The 15701-nt window shown below is 32.6% G+C and overlaps 1 protein-coding gene and 2 pseudogenes across 2 annotated transcripts in view; all 3 read right to left on the reverse strand.

The window, feature by feature from the left end:
- On the reverse strand, window positions 1–1664 carry LOC114713665 (vestitone reductase-like; annotated as a pseudogene).
- The window catches only part of LOC114713661 (vestitone reductase-like), a 23741-nt gene continuing 8330 nt past the window's right edge, over window positions 291–15701 (reverse strand). Inside the window, exons 2-4 of one of the 2 annotated variants that reach the window (XM_028898326.1) lie at window positions 12543–13067; window positions 12215–12407; window positions 11964–12096 (exon numbers count right to left, since the gene is read on the reverse strand). In XM_028898326.1, the coding sequence (XP_028754159.1) occupies window positions 11964–12096; window positions 12215–12407; window positions 12543–13067 (851 nt within the window). Of the gene's footprint in view, window positions 376–11963; window positions 12097–12214; window positions 12408–12542; window positions 13068–15701 lie in introns of those variants that run through there. The other variant, XR_003737358.1, reaches the window with a different exon arrangement.
- Window positions 4372–5786, reverse strand: LOC114713662 (vestitone reductase-like; annotated as a pseudogene).

The following is a 15701-nucleotide window of genomic DNA, read 5'->3' on the forward strand; positions in this document are numbered from 1 at the left end:
TGAACCAAAATTTGTAATGCAATTTAATTTACAATCGCACACATGTATTTTCCAACACGAAAATTAAACACTTATCACCATATTATTATATATATTTTGTGAATTAGAGGGGTAGGCACTAATAGCCCGTAGCCCCTAACCTCTCACTTCTTCAAGGCCATTTACATATTGGTCATATTATTATTGAACACCTTACATACACCATTTTTTGACAGGCTAGTCTGACGCAACACTATTATATATATATATATATATATATATATAATAGTTACAGATAATCCTTTTCTTTGCAGCATTCAATTGCATCCAACAACATTTCCTCAAGCCCATACTTGTACTCAAATCCAGCATCTATGAGCTTCTTAGATGACAGATCTAGAAATCTCACGCCACTGCTTTTTTCCAAGGAACTACAATGAATATAAGAGGAGACAAGTGATTTACTTGAACTGAATTTTCATATCAGCTCAAACAAGAAGAATAAGGACAAGAGAACTCTTACTCCATGGGTGGTATCTCAAACGCTGGGTGTTTAGCAGACACTATTTCAGCCACTTTTTCAATGGTTGCAAAACATTTAGAACAATTATATCTCCCTTTTGGATTGCGATGTTCAAGCAGGAATATGTGTGCTCTTGCCACGTCGTCAACATGAACCATAGGTGTTTGCTGATATCTATATGGGCCCTTCATGCCTGCATCAGAATTTAAATGACATACAGAACTAAACTATCTCCATAAACCAAATAAGATTATAAATAAATGTTCAGAACTAAGCTGAAGCATTGTACCAGGTAAAAAAAGAGTGCTGAACCAACAGAACCAGGAAGGTTAGGACAGATGAAGGGTCCAACAACAAAAGTGGGAATCAAAGTGACAACATCTAATCCATTTTGTTCTCCGAATGTAAGCACAGCTTTCTCTGTCAATGTCTTAGAAACTGCATAAGACCATCCAAATGTCTTCGAAGTTCTAAGCAAATCCACGTCAGTCCATGAGCTCTCATCCTTCACTTCATCTTTTGCCAAGATAATCAACAGCAGAGGCACTGGAAGTGTAAACAACTCTCTTCACAGTCTTTGAAGTAAGGCAAGCTTTCAGAATACCCAATGCTCCATCAATGGATCTTTTGGTCACAATCTCTTCAGGCTCCTTTTCCTCAAAATCCAACGGGGTAGCCACATGGAATACTCCAATGCACCCTTCAATGGCTTCCTTGAAACTTTCTGGCTCGCTTAGGTCTGCCTTCAGAATTCGCAGCCTCTGAGACGCTCCTGGCAAATTTGTAAGGAAGCTCACATCTTTCTTGTGTTCTGCAACGGAAAACAAAATCATAAGATTCCATCTTCCCAGAATAAGAAAAGAGGAAAATGATGCTACCTGTATCTGTAAAATATTGCCGAATTCAGATGAACAAAGAAAGATACAAAGGTTTTGAGATGAACAAGACAAACCCAACAGGGAAAAACAGAGTTAGACAGTGAATTGACAGTTTATATATTTGTTTCAGATAAATGGATAGAGATTGAAACCTGGGTTGGATCTAACGGTAGTATTAACTGAGTAGCCATCCTCAAGAAGTCTCTTGACGAGCCAGGAACCAATGAAGCCAGTACCACCGGTAACACAAACTCTTCCTTTTCCCTCTTCCATTCGGAGAAGAACAGAAGCGCGAGCGTTTTGTCGAAGAAACAAAGAATCAAGAGATACATGTAGGACACAAGCATAGTTGTCCTTTTCTTTCTGGGGCACATGGTCCATCCATAAACAAATACGTCCACTTCATTTCTCTCGACCTGTCCTTATGATTTGCTGTGACGAGACAACTCAAAATTTTGGAAAATTTTAATTTCACTGGTTTAACTTTAACTTTCGTCATTCTTGCGTGGTAGTGATGGAATGCTAGTTTCCCATCTCCCTTAATTTGTTACTATAGCCTCTCAGGCCTAAAATTTGAAGATAAATTTCTCATCTTTCTCATTGCTTTGGAAAAAAACACCCATAGTATCGAGATTAAAAAAATTAGATATAAAGAAATATTAAAAAATTTATATTTACAAGTCAAATTTAAGGGTTTATATTTATAAATGAAATTTTCATATTTTATATCAAATTGTGTTATTTACAAGTTAAACTTGTAGAACTTGTGAAAAATTAAATTTATTAGTATCTCTCTATGTCTACTTTTTTACTTAAAATTTATGAGTAATTTTTTCCTTATTCTGAAAAAGAGTATTCCTCTTTATTTACAACATGTTTAGCCGGAAATAACAAAAATCTTAAATAGTATTAATGGTGTTTTAAAATTTAATAACTTTCATATACTAAATTTCATGAGGTGGATTATTATAATAAGGGCTAAAATATGATAGGACAAGAGGAATATTACTTCATTTTCATGCATGCACCGAGAGGGCCAAAATGAGCAAAAAGTCAATCTCGAAATCATGAACATAAAGAGAGGAAGAGGTGGGTATTCATTTCTTTTCATTTTCTTTGTTGATATTTGATAACAAAGCCGCATTATGATTTGTGATCATGACTTTGATTTCAGCTAAATCATTATTGGAAGATGGAAAATTATTCTAAAATTTCTTTTTGCCAACAAATTACTTCTATACAGAGGAAAGATGAAAAATCATTCAAAAGTTCTGTTTAAATTTTGGCCCTCTTTTTCTGTTAATCCTATTTTTCAGGATATGATTTCTTTGCACTTTCTCTTTACTTCCTGTTTCAATTCTTAGATCAAATTTTAAATGGATAGAATTTATCCTGCTTAGCTCAAATGTAGACTGAAAGTTAATTATATGGCCTTCTACCACCACTATATTTTCTTTCAATCATATTCTATCCTATTTCTTGCCCAATAAGATGCCTAATCTTTAACCCAAACTTGCATCAAAGTTTAGACTAGTGATATAAAAAAAATTTACTCAATTTCTCCATGATTTTTCTTCCATCTTAGCAGAGTTCACTTGTCATCGCCTCTCTCGTTTTATTTGCAAGGTCCAAAGAAGATTATTAGGTTTTATAAAGGTTAAGATTTGATTTATGAGGGGATTAATTTATATAGAAATATATATATTTTTATAAAAATATACTTTTTTAAATATTTTTTTTATACAAATATACTAGCTATCTATGTAACCGAACCCACCTATGAAAAGACTTCATTGTTGGTGTTATATATTTATATATATATATTAATAAAAATAGTATATTAACATATATTTTATAAAAATATATTATAATATGGAGTACTGTAACCTTTTTTGAAATTTATCTTGATTATATGGAGCTTCCCTTTATTTTCAAATCACACGCTTTGATCTATACTATTAACTATGTTAAGAATATCCTAAAAGCAAAATTTATTTTAAAATAATTTGATTTACTAGTTTACCCTTCATTTATTTTAAATCCCAGAATTTTGCCCAAATTATTTGAAGAATTTCAGAGGTTCTTTTCCTTATTTTTATTTATTTAATATTTTTATCATATTGGAACAGAAGTTTAAGTAATTTAGTTAAGGTAAGTATGACAAACTTGAATGAGAATTTGATTGTTTCTCTTAATAGACATATACCTGACTAAATTTATTTATAAATTTTGCAGCAAGAATCTGTTTAAAAGTTTTAAATAATAAATTTAAATGGTCTATATAATCGCTTAAACTTACATTATTTATCCTATATGAAGAATAAAAATCATATGTTTAGCCTTTTAAAAGAAATCTAAATGAAAAGTTCCAATACATGTGATAAAAAAAATTAAAATTTCAAAATTTTATAAGATAATCAAAATTAATAACATAAGCTGGTAAAAGACAGCAATTCCTCATTAAATGCGAGATGCCAGATGCAAGAAAAAAACAGAGACACAAAAATACACCTTTAATTCTATAAATTTACGCAAATTTTCATTTTGATTTAATTTACAAGGTGTATTTTTTTAGTATTTTAATCTGAGTATTGTTAACAACATATGCTGACATTAATATTTTAAATATTGAGAAAACATTCTTAAAAATTGATATACCAAATTTAGTTTTTTTCCTCAAAAAACAATAATTAGCCTGAAAAATTATCATTTGAGAGTAACAACGTTTGAGTTAAAAGACCAGAAAGACAGTATTTTATAAAATTAAGAGGCTAAATCAAAAATTTATATGAAATTTACACTTTTGTTATAGAATATCTATGAGCCAAACAAAATTTCTAATGAGCCGGTTAATATTTACAAAGATACATACCAGCCAATAATTTGCCACTTTTATTTTCAATCACAACATATTTTCTATAAAGACAAATAAAACACCTTCTATATATCATATTTTCATAGGATAATCAGGAAACTCTTTATCCTATAACTCTACAGATAACCCTTTTCTTTGCAGCATCCAATAGCATCCACCAACATTTCCTCAAGTCCATACTTGAACTCAAACCCAGCATCTGTAAGCTTCTTAGATGACAGATCTGAAACTTTCAGGCTAGCTCTTTCTCTTAAGGAACTACAACAAATAAGAGATCAAATTATGGAAGACAAGTCATTTACTTGAATCAAATTATCATATCTTTGCAAAGAAATTAAACATGATGAAGGTCAGCAGAACTCACTCTATGGTTGGAATTTGAAGTTCTGGAAATTTAGCAGACACAATTTCAAGTGGTTTTTCAACAGTAGCCAGACATGAAGAACAATTATATCTTCCCCTTGGCTTAGGATGTTCAAGCAGAAATACATGTGCTCTTGCCACGTCATCCACATGCACCATAGGTAGCTGCAGATAAGCAAATGGGTCTTTCTTACCTGCATCAGAATTTCGGAGACACCAACATTTAATGACTTACAGAACTAATTAAATTATCTGCAAAACCAAATAAGATTATAAATAAAGGTTTAGAACTACGTTGAAAGTGACATGGAGCAAGTTGAAGCATGTACTTAATAAAAAATAGAGTGCCGAACCAACAGAACCAGGAAGCTTAGGACAAATGAAGGATCCAACAACAATACTGGGAAGCACAGTGACAACATCTAATCCATTTTGTTGTCCATATTCAAGCACTGCTTTCTCTGTCAATGTCTTAGAAACTGCATAAGACCATCCAAATGGTTTTGAAGTTCTAAGAGAATCCACGTCAGTCCATGAGCTCTCATCCTTCACTTCCTCTTCTTTGGCACTATAATTAACAGCAAAGGCACTGGAAGTGTAAATGACTCTCTTCACAGTTTTTGAAGTGAGGCATGCTTTCAGAATTCCCAATGCCCCATCAATGGATCTTTGGGTCACAATCTCTTCAGGTTCCCCTTCCTCAAAATCCACTGGAGTAGCCACATGGAATACTCCAATGCACCCTTCAATGGCTTCCTTGAAACTTTCCGGCTCGCTAGGTCTGCCTTCAGAATTCGTAGCCTCCGAGATGCTCCTGGCAAATCTGTGAGGAAGCTCACATCTTTCTTGTGTTCTGCAATGGAAAACAAAATCATAAGATCCCATCTTCCCAAAGAGGAAAATGATCCTAGCTAGTTGAATCTGTAAAATATTACTGAATTCAGATAAACAATGAAAGATAGAAAGGTTTTGTATATGAACAAGACAAACCCGACAGAGAAAAGCAGTTCATATATTTGGTTCAAATAAATGGGCAAACATTGAAACCTGGCTTGGATCTAACGGTAGTAGTAACTGAGTAGCCATCTTCAAGAAGTCTCTTAATGATCCAAGAACCTATGAAGCCAGTACCACCAGTAACACATACTCTGCCTTTGGTGTCTTCCATTCGGAGAAGAACGCAGTTTTGAGCCTTTTGTTAAAGCAACAAAGAATCAGGAGACACACAGGGCAGAAGTATATTTGCCCTTTTCTTTGTCATTGGCACTGTCGCGACAGAGCCATCCAAAAACAAACACGTTTCATCTTTTGGTTCGCAGTAATTAGAAAACTCAGAATGTTGGTAATTTTTAATTTCACTGGATTAGCTTTCGTCAGTCTTGCGTGGTAGTGATGGAATACTAGTTTCTCCTTTCGCCTAGTTTACCGTTAGAACGTCCCAGCGCCCAGAAGTCAAATTTCTCATCTTTCTTGTTGCCTTTAAGAAAAATCACCTATAGTATCTAGATAAAAGTATCAGATACAAAGAAAGGAATATTAAAAAAATTTACATTTACTAATCAAATTTAACGGTTCATATTTATCAATGAAACCTCCACTTAATATAATATCCTGTTTGATTTTTATTTTGATCCTAAATATAAAACTTCAATCCATTTTGTTATAAGACCTCAATCCATTTTGTTTATTATATTTATGCATTTTTTTCAAGATAGTTCTTCTAATAATAATAGTTTTAGTTGATACACTTGATTAGTAAAGATATTTTAGAAAGACAATACGTATTTATTACAAATAACTTAGCTTTTTTTAATATATATAAATTAGTCAATTAATTTTTATAAATAGGACTGGAGGTAATACTTTATTTTGATACATGTAGCAAGAGAGTCAAAATTAGCCAAAAAGTGAACTTTCAAAATCATGAGCATAGGGAAAGGGAAAGGTAGGTATTCATTTCTTTTCATTTTCTTTGTCGATAAAAAAGCTACAATGTGATCATGATTTTGATGGAAGATGAAAAACTACTTCTAGAATTTTTTTTTTGTCAACAAATTACCTTCATAAAGTTCGGTAGTTGATTTCTTTACATTTTCTCTTTGCTTTCTATTTCAGCCCTTAGATCAAATTTTGAATGAATAGAATTTATCCTGCTTAGCTCAAATCTAAGAAGTTAATTATTGCATGTCCTTCTACTACTATTATACTACATTTTATTCTTAATATAAGAACCAGTTGATTAAAATAAGTAAATTAAAAAAATTAGTTAAATTAGTTATTTATAATAAATAGACGTTATCTTTTTTAAAATACTTTTGCTAATAATATATGTGCTAGAATTATCATTCAATAAAACTTTTAACATATGCAACTACTACAAAGAATACATTAAGAAATGAATAAATATGAGAAATAAAGTAGATTGGAGTCTTATATTTAAAACCAAATTAAATGTTAAATTAGTTTTTATATTAATGATTGGTGGTAGTATTTTCGTTTAATCATATTCTATACCATTTCTTACCACATAATCAACCTAATCCTTAATCCAAAATTAAAAAAGATGATCGGTTGTTCACCTATATTTTAGGAAGGAAATTAAATCAGGATGTTACACCTTGAATCTTGATTTTGCATTAAAATGAGTAATCACATTTTGTGGGATTAGAGGGGAGAAGATGTCTTTCTTCATGATTTTTCTTCCATCTTAGCAGAGTCGTCATTGCCTCTCTTGTTTTCTTTCCAAGTGTCAAACGAAGATTAGGTTTTATAAAGGTTAATCTTTGATTTACGAGAGGATTTTTTTTTTTTTGCCGTTTACGACAGGATTAATATATGGGATTAAGGTATATTTTTAAAATATTTTCTCGGGTACATATAGCAACTTAAAATATGTTATAATATATCTGGCACCCTAAAATATTTTTTTTAAATCTGTTCAGTATCTTAAAGGATATTTTGGTGCATTTAGCACCCTAAGACCAAAAAATACTTTAGGGTACTAAATGTTCTTGAAAAATATTTGAAAATGTTATACGCACCACAAAATGCCCTAGAATATTAGATACACCTTAACCCTAATTGAAATATATGTTTTTATAAAAAATAGTATATTTTATAAAAATACATTATAATATGGAATAAAATATTGTAACCTCTTTTGAAATAGGGTAAATTGCAAAAAAAGACTCTGAAATTTAAAAAACATAGATAAGGACTTGTGACAACTTTATTATGGGTTTCGACAACTTTATGATCTATTATTATCATCAAAAGCCATAGTGAAATTGTCAAAACTTCTTATCTGCGTTTTTCAAATTTCAAAATCTTTAATTACGATTTTTCCTTTAAAATTTATCTTAATTTTATGGACCTCCCCTTTATTTTCAAATTACAGACTTAAAATCTAAGCTATTAGCTATGTTTAGAATATTCTAAAAGTAAAATTTATTTTAAAATAAATTTCACTTACTAATTTACCCTTCGTTTATATTAAATCCATAATTTTGGCGCAAATTATTTTAAAGAATTTAAGAGTTTGTTTTCTTATTTGGGTTCATTTATTTATTTAATGTTTTTATCATGGTACTGAACTTTAAGTAATTTAGTTGATGTAAATATAACAAACTTAATAGAAAATTTGATTAATTCTTTTAATAGACACATGCTTGACTAATGTATTATCAACTTTGTAGCAAAAATGTGTTTAAAATTTTTAAATAATAAATTTAAATGGTCTATATAATCTCTTAAATATATTTTTAGCTATTTGAAAGAAATCTACACGGAAAGTTTCGACAAATGTGATAAAACATTGAAATTATAAAATTTTATAAGGTAATCAAAATTAATAAAATTAACAACATAAGCTGATTTGACAGTAGATCCCTCATTAACTGCAAGATGCCAAACCCAAGCTAGCAGATGGGCCGGATCACTAGGATGCAGTGAGGCTTTCACTTCATCCATATGTTTCAAAGTATCCAAAATATTCCGGTCAACAAAAAAAAAAAGTATCCAAAATATCATGGGGTGGAAGGCAAAAATGCTCTCATAAAAATACACTCTTAATTTTTTAACTTCACACAAATTTTATTTTGACTTAATTTATAGAGTGTATTTTTATTTTTTTTAATGCTAGTATTGTTAATAAAAGATGTTGACATTGATATTTCAAATATTTTCGGAACATGCTCAAATACCAACACTAATATAGCAAACTTAGTTTTTAAAACTAACACTAATTAGCAGAAAAAATTATCGTTGGAAAGTAACACCTGTAACATCCTGAGTTTTATCAGGTTTTAATAGCCTCTTTTGGGTTGATTTTGAGGATAGATTAGCAATTTAATCTTGATCTTGGTGTTTGGGTTGGATTTGAGGTTTGTTGGAGGAATAGGTGAATGTACCCCTCTCAAGGTATGTTCGCATTCGCCGAGGCGCACCGGGAGTTTCAGAGGGGAGTGTCTTCTCGGGAAGGTTTGGCCGTGGCGAAGTCATAGGGACGCCGCAGCGAAGTTGTTCAGGTGAGCGAGGCTTCCCTTTTGGGAAGGTTTCGCCGCGGCGAAGGTAAGGGCATGCCGCGGCGAAGTTCTTCTGGGCGAGCGAGAGTTTCCTCTCGAGAAGCTTTCGCCGCGGCGAATATTGGAGTTCGCCGCAGCGAAGTCGGGTTTTCAGGCGAGTGATCCCTCTCGAGATTAGTTCACCGCGGCGAAGATTGAGGTTCGCCGCGGCGAAAGGTCCTGAATCTATATAGTCGCTGGAGGGTTTAGTTGTGCGAAAATTAGAAAATCTGAAGGAGGAGAGAGGAGCTCTGCTAGGGTTTCGGTTTTGAGGCTTGGGAAAGACATTTCTAAGGATCCACTACCTCAAGTAAGTGATTTTAACCTCTAATCTTCTTTCTTTCTTGGAATTTCTTGGAATTTCTGAGGATTTGTGGTGGAACCCTATGATTTTCTAGGTTGTGATGGAACTGATGTTTTTGACCGATTGTTTTGAGTTTAATTGATTGCATTGGGTTAGTTTAAGTGTTTAATCGGTGTAGTTTCCTTGGATTTAAAGAATCTTGAATTTTTGGAGTTAGGGTTTATGGAAATAGATGATTTGGGATTGAGGATGACAATGTAGGGGTTGATTCTGAGTTTTGTGAATTGGGTTATGTTAAGGAGGGTTAAATTGGATGTTTAATCGGTTTAGAATTGTTGTTGGAACCTTAATTGCTCAAATGGAATGTTTGGGTGTAGAATTCCATAGTAAGTCCTTGAGGTTGTGAATTTTAATTGATGTTTGGAAAGGAATTAAGGTTTTAATGGATTGGTATGACTTTGGAGTGTTGCCTTGATAGATATACCCTTTGAGTTGAGTAGAGTTTTGATGGGAGATAGGAATTTTGTGTCCCCAAGTGTTGTTTTGGCCACATTATTAGTTTGAAAGCTAATATATGATGGTTGTGTCTTTGTGTGCTTGTGTAGACCGGTTGTGAGTCGTGGTGGTGCGCGGGGCCACATTGTCGGTTTGTTATTCCTTGCTCAGGCGAGAGGTAACCACTTTCCAATCCTTAGTACTTGCTTCTGTGGTATTGTGAGTAGATTTATGTTTTGTGCTCTAAGTAGTAATTATGTTCAAACTGTATGTTGTGTATAAAAAGGAAAACCGTCTTGTGGGGTTTCGACTAATGATGAATGAATTTTGGAATTGTGAAAGATATGCCACTGAATGAGGTTAATTGTGAAATGATTATTACTCTTTGATTATGATTTGAGCATGATGCATGATTTGGGAATTGGTGAGAGTTTGATAGTTACTACCACGTGGTAAGGCCTCCATTAATGCATGATGGTTGGCTTAGTACGTCCCCCATAGTGAGGGATAGGCCTTTTGGCTCCCTACGTCCCTCAGAGTGAGGGATAGGCCTTTTATGGCTCCTTACGTCCCCCATAGTGAGGGATAGGCCGGCTTCGGCTCCTGAAAATCCCCCAAAGTGAGGGATATGGTTGATGGGAATTGCATCTTTCACTCGCATGAATTGTTGTGACTTTCTTGTTATTACATTGTTTGTGAACTGCCCCCACTTGACACCTCACGAGCACCTATTTAGTAGTACCTAGTATTGGAAAGGTTGGTTACTGGGACTTTGTCTCACCCCGTGGTTTACAATGTTTTCAGGTGAAGGTTCCAGGCGTGGGCCATCGGGCAGAGACGCAAAGGCTTGAGCTTGGTTAGCTTTAGGCCTCTAGCATTTGTATATGTATGACTAGTATATATTGCCACATTTAGGACTGCTCTTTGATATATTTGATTACCCGGCCTTGTTGTAAACTGGAGAGAATGTATCTCCTTATTTTGGTTGGCCGGAGGCTATTGCTAGTGTTTTATGAACTCTGGATTATTTGGTTGGGAATCATTTAGATGGGCTGATGTGATGTTGTTGTTACCCGGGCCGGAGGCTCGGAGGCCCAGTAGATGTAAATGAATGATTTTAGTTGCATGCAACGGATTACGGGTTGACCCGAGTTTGAAAGTCAATTTCTAAAAATATGAAATTTTCCTTCTACTATAGTAGCTCGTTTTAATAGCTTTCCTTTTCTACCATAGTAGTGGTCTTATGATGAGTTATAATGTTTTTGAGGTTAAGGGTCTTACAACACCAATAGTATTTTATAAAATTAAAGGATTAATTGAAAACGTATACTCTTCTGGTCTTATTTATAGGGCAGAGAAAGAAGACATTTTTTGTCTTATTTATAGGATACTGAGAGAAATTTTTTATATAGATGCACAATTTTATCTCTCATTTATTATTGTGCTGACTTTGATTACATGAGGTATAATATATATTAAATAGGGATAAAATTAAAAAATTATTAAATTTTAAATGAGAGTTAATAAAGTTTAAGATTTTTCTCGATCTGTGTGAAATATGCCGGAAGTGTCTTATAAATAGGATTAGAAAAATATAAAGTTAGAGGATTAAATATAATATTTTGTTACATTTTCAAGGCAAACAAACTCCAATGAAGGAGCTAATGAATTTGAGATTAGGTTTAAATTAATAGAACCGAGGCTCTGTAAATATCATTCAAAAGAATTTTAGCAGTCAAACTAGGTTGCTTACATAAATTAACCTTCAGTATGAGCCCATCAGTGATGCAGATCTTTGCCCATATTCTGTTAAAAGAACATTTCATATATAGTCATAGTGTTCATATATATATAAAGATACGTACCAGACAATAATTTGCCACTCTTATTTTCAATCACAACATATTTGCTATAAAGACAAATAAAACACCTTCCATATACCATATTTTCATAGGATAATCAGGAAACTCTTTATACTATAACTCTATAAAAAACCCTTTTCTTTGCAGCATCCAATAGCATCCACCAACATTTCCTCAAGTCCATACTTGAACTCAAATCCAGCATCTATAAGCTTCTTAGATGGCAGATCTGAAACTTTCAGGCTAGCTCTTTCTCTTAAGGAACTACAACAAATAAGAGATCAAATTATGGAAGACAAGTCATTTACTTGAATCAAATTATCATATCTTTGCAAAGAAATTAAACATGATGGTGAAGGTCAGCAGAACTCACTCTATGGTTGGAATTTGAAGTTCTGGAAATTTAGCAGACACAATTTCAAGTGGTTTTTCAACAGTAGCCAGACATGAAGAACAATTATATCTTCCCCTTGGCTTAGGATGTTCAAGCAGAAATACATGTGCTCTTGCCACGTCATCCACATGCACCATAGGTAGCTGCAGATAAGCAAATGGGTCGTTCTTACCTGCATCAGAATTTCGGAGACACCAACATTTAATGACTTACAGAACTAATTAAATTATCTGCAAAACCAAATAAGATTATAAATAAAGGTTTAGAACTACGTTGAAAGTGACATGGAGCAAGTTGAAGCATGTACTTAATAAAAAATAGAGTGCCGAACCAACAGAACCAGGAAGCTTAGGACAAATGAAGGATCCAACAACAATACTGGGAAGCACAGTGACAACATCTAATCCATTTTGTTGTCCATATTCAAGCACTGCTTTCTCTGTCAATGTCTTAGAAACTGCATAAGACCATCCAAATGGTTTTGAAGTTCTAAGAGAATCCACGTCAGTCCATGAGCTCTCATCCTTCACTTCCTCTTCTTTGGCACTATAATTAACAGCAAAGGCACTGGAAGTGTAAATGACTCTCTTCACAGTTTTTGAAGTGAGGCATGCCGTCAGAATTCCCAATGCCCCATCAATGGATCTTTGGGTCACAATCTCTTCAGGTTCCCCTTCCTCAAAATCCACTGGAGTAGCCACATGGAATACTCCAATGCACCCTTCAATGGCTTCCTTGAAACTTTCTGGCTCGCTTAGGTCTGCCTTCAGAATTCGTAGCCTCCGAGATGCTCCTGGCAAATCTGTGAGGAAGCTCACATCTTTCTTGTGTTCTGCAATGGAAAACAAAATCATAAGATCCCATCTTCCCAAAGAGGAAAATGATCCTAGCTAGTTGAATCTGTAAAATATTGCTGAATTCAGATAAACAAAGAAAGATATAAAGGTTTTGTATATGAACAAGACAAACCCGACAGGGAAAAACAGTTCATATATTTGGTTCAAATAAATGGGCAAACATTGAAACCTGGCTTGGATCTAACGGTAGTAGTAACTGAGTAGCCATCTTCAAGAAGTCTCTTAATGATCCAAGAACCTATGAAGCCAGTACCACCAGTAACACATACTCTGCCTTTGGTGTCTTCCATTCGGAGAAGAACGCAGTTTTGAGCCTTTTGTTAAAGCAACAAAGAATCAGGAGACACACAGGGCAGAAGTATATTTGCCCTTTTCTTTGTCGTTGGCACTGTCGCGACAGAGCCATCCAAAAACAAACACGTTTCATCTTTTGGTTCGCAGTAATTAGAAAACTCAGAATGTTGGTAATTTTTAATTTCACTGGATTAGCTTTCGTCAGTCTTGCGTGGTAGTGATGGAATACTAGTTTCTCCTTTCGCCTAGTTTACCGTTAGAACGTCCCAGCGCCCAGAAGTCAAATTTCTCATCTTTCTTGTTGCCTTTAAGAAAAATCACCCATAGTATCTAAATAAAAGTATTAGATACAAAGAAAGGAATATTAAAAAAATTTACATTTACTAATAAAATTTAACGGTTCATAATTATCAGTGAAACTTTCATATTTTATATCAAATTGTGTTATTTACAAGTTAAACCTATAAAACTTACGAAAAAAATTAAATTTATTAGTATCTCTCTGTGTTTATTTTTTACTCAAAATTTATGAGTAATTTTTTCTTATTTTGAAAAGAGTATTCCTCTTATTTTATTTATTAGGTGATTGCAACATGTTTTATTAGAAACAAGAAAAATCTCAAATATTAGCAACGCCGTTTTAAAATTTAATAAGTTTCATATAATAAATTTAATGAGGTGAATTATATTAAGGGGGAACATATTATAGGACAAGAGGAATGTTACTACCTCCAATCCTTAATATAATATCTTGTTTGATTTTTATTTTGATCATAAATATAAGACTTCAATCCACTTTGTCTTTTATATTTATGTATTTTTTTTTAAGATAGACCTTCTAATAATAATAGTTTTAAATAATGCACTTTATTAGTAAAGATATTTTAGAAAAGACAATATGTATTTATTACAAATAACTTAACTTCTTTCTTTAATCTACATAAATTATAAATAGGACCGGAGATAATATTTCGTTTCGATGCATGAACCAAGAGAGCCAAAATTAGCCAAAAAGTCAACCTTGAAAATCATGAGCATAGGGAAAGGGAAAGGTAGGTATTCGTTTCTTTTCATTTTCTTTGTTGATAAAAAAGCTACAATGTGATTTGTGATCTTGATTTTGATGGAAGATGAAAAACTACTTCTAGAATTTTTGTTTTGTCAACAAATTACCTTCATAAAGTTCGGTATTTGATTTCTTTACATTTTCTCTTTGCTTTCTATTTCAGCCCTTAGATCAAATTTTGAATGAATAGAATTTATCCTGCTTAGCTCAAATCTAAGAAGTTAATTATTGCATGTCCTTTTACTACTATTATACTACATCTCATTTTTAATATAAGAACTAGTTGACTAAAATGAGTAAACTAAAAAAATTAGTTAAATTAGTTATTTATAATAAATAGACGTTATCTTTCTTAAAATATTTTTGCTAATAATATGTCTTTGCTAGAATTATCATTTAATGAAATTTTTAACATGTGCAACTACTATAAAAACTACATTAAGAAATGAATAAATATGAGAGATAAAATATATTAGAGTCTTATATTTAAAACCAAACTAAATGTCAAATTACCTTTTATATTAATGATCGGTGGTAGTATTTTCGTTTAATCATATTCTATACCATTTCTTACCAAATAATCAACCTAATCCTTAATCGAAAATTAAAAAAGATGATCGGTTGTTCACCTATATTTTAGGAAGGAAATTAAATCAGGATGTTACACCTTGAATTTTGATTTTGCGGTAAAATGAGTAATTACATTTTGTGGGATTATAGGGGAGAAGAAGTCTTTCTTCGTGATTTTTCTTCCATCTTAGCAGAGTTGTCATTGCCTCTCTTGTTTTCTTTCCAAGTGTCAAACGAAGATTAGGTTTTATAAAGGTTAATCTGTGATTTACGAGAGGATTTTTTTTCTTGGCCGTTTACGAGAGGATTAATAAATGTGATTCAGGTATATTTAGCATTTCAAAATATTTTTCTCGGTACATACAGCAACTTAAAATATATTATAGTGCATTTGGCATCCTAAAATATTTTTTTAAATCCGTTCAGCATTTTAAAGTATTTTTTGGTGCACTTAATATCCTAAGACAAAAAAATATTTTAGAGAACTGAATGTTCTTGAAAAATATTTGAAAATGTTATAGGCACCACAAAATGTCCTAGAATATTAGATGCATCTTAACCCTAATTGAAATATATATTTTTATAGAAAATAGTATATTTTATAAAAATATATTATAATATGGAATAAAATATTGTAACCTTTTTTTAAAATAGTTGAAATCGCAACAAAAAGACTCTG

The sequence above is a fragment of the Neltuma alba genome, unplaced genomic scaffold, assembly GCF_004799145.2.
Source record: "Neltuma alba isolate B1F8T4 unplaced genomic scaffold, ASM479914v2 tig00011443_pilon, whole genome shotgun sequence".
NCBI classification, from domain to species: Eukaryota; Viridiplantae; Streptophyta; class Magnoliopsida; order Fabales; family Fabaceae; genus Neltuma; species Neltuma alba.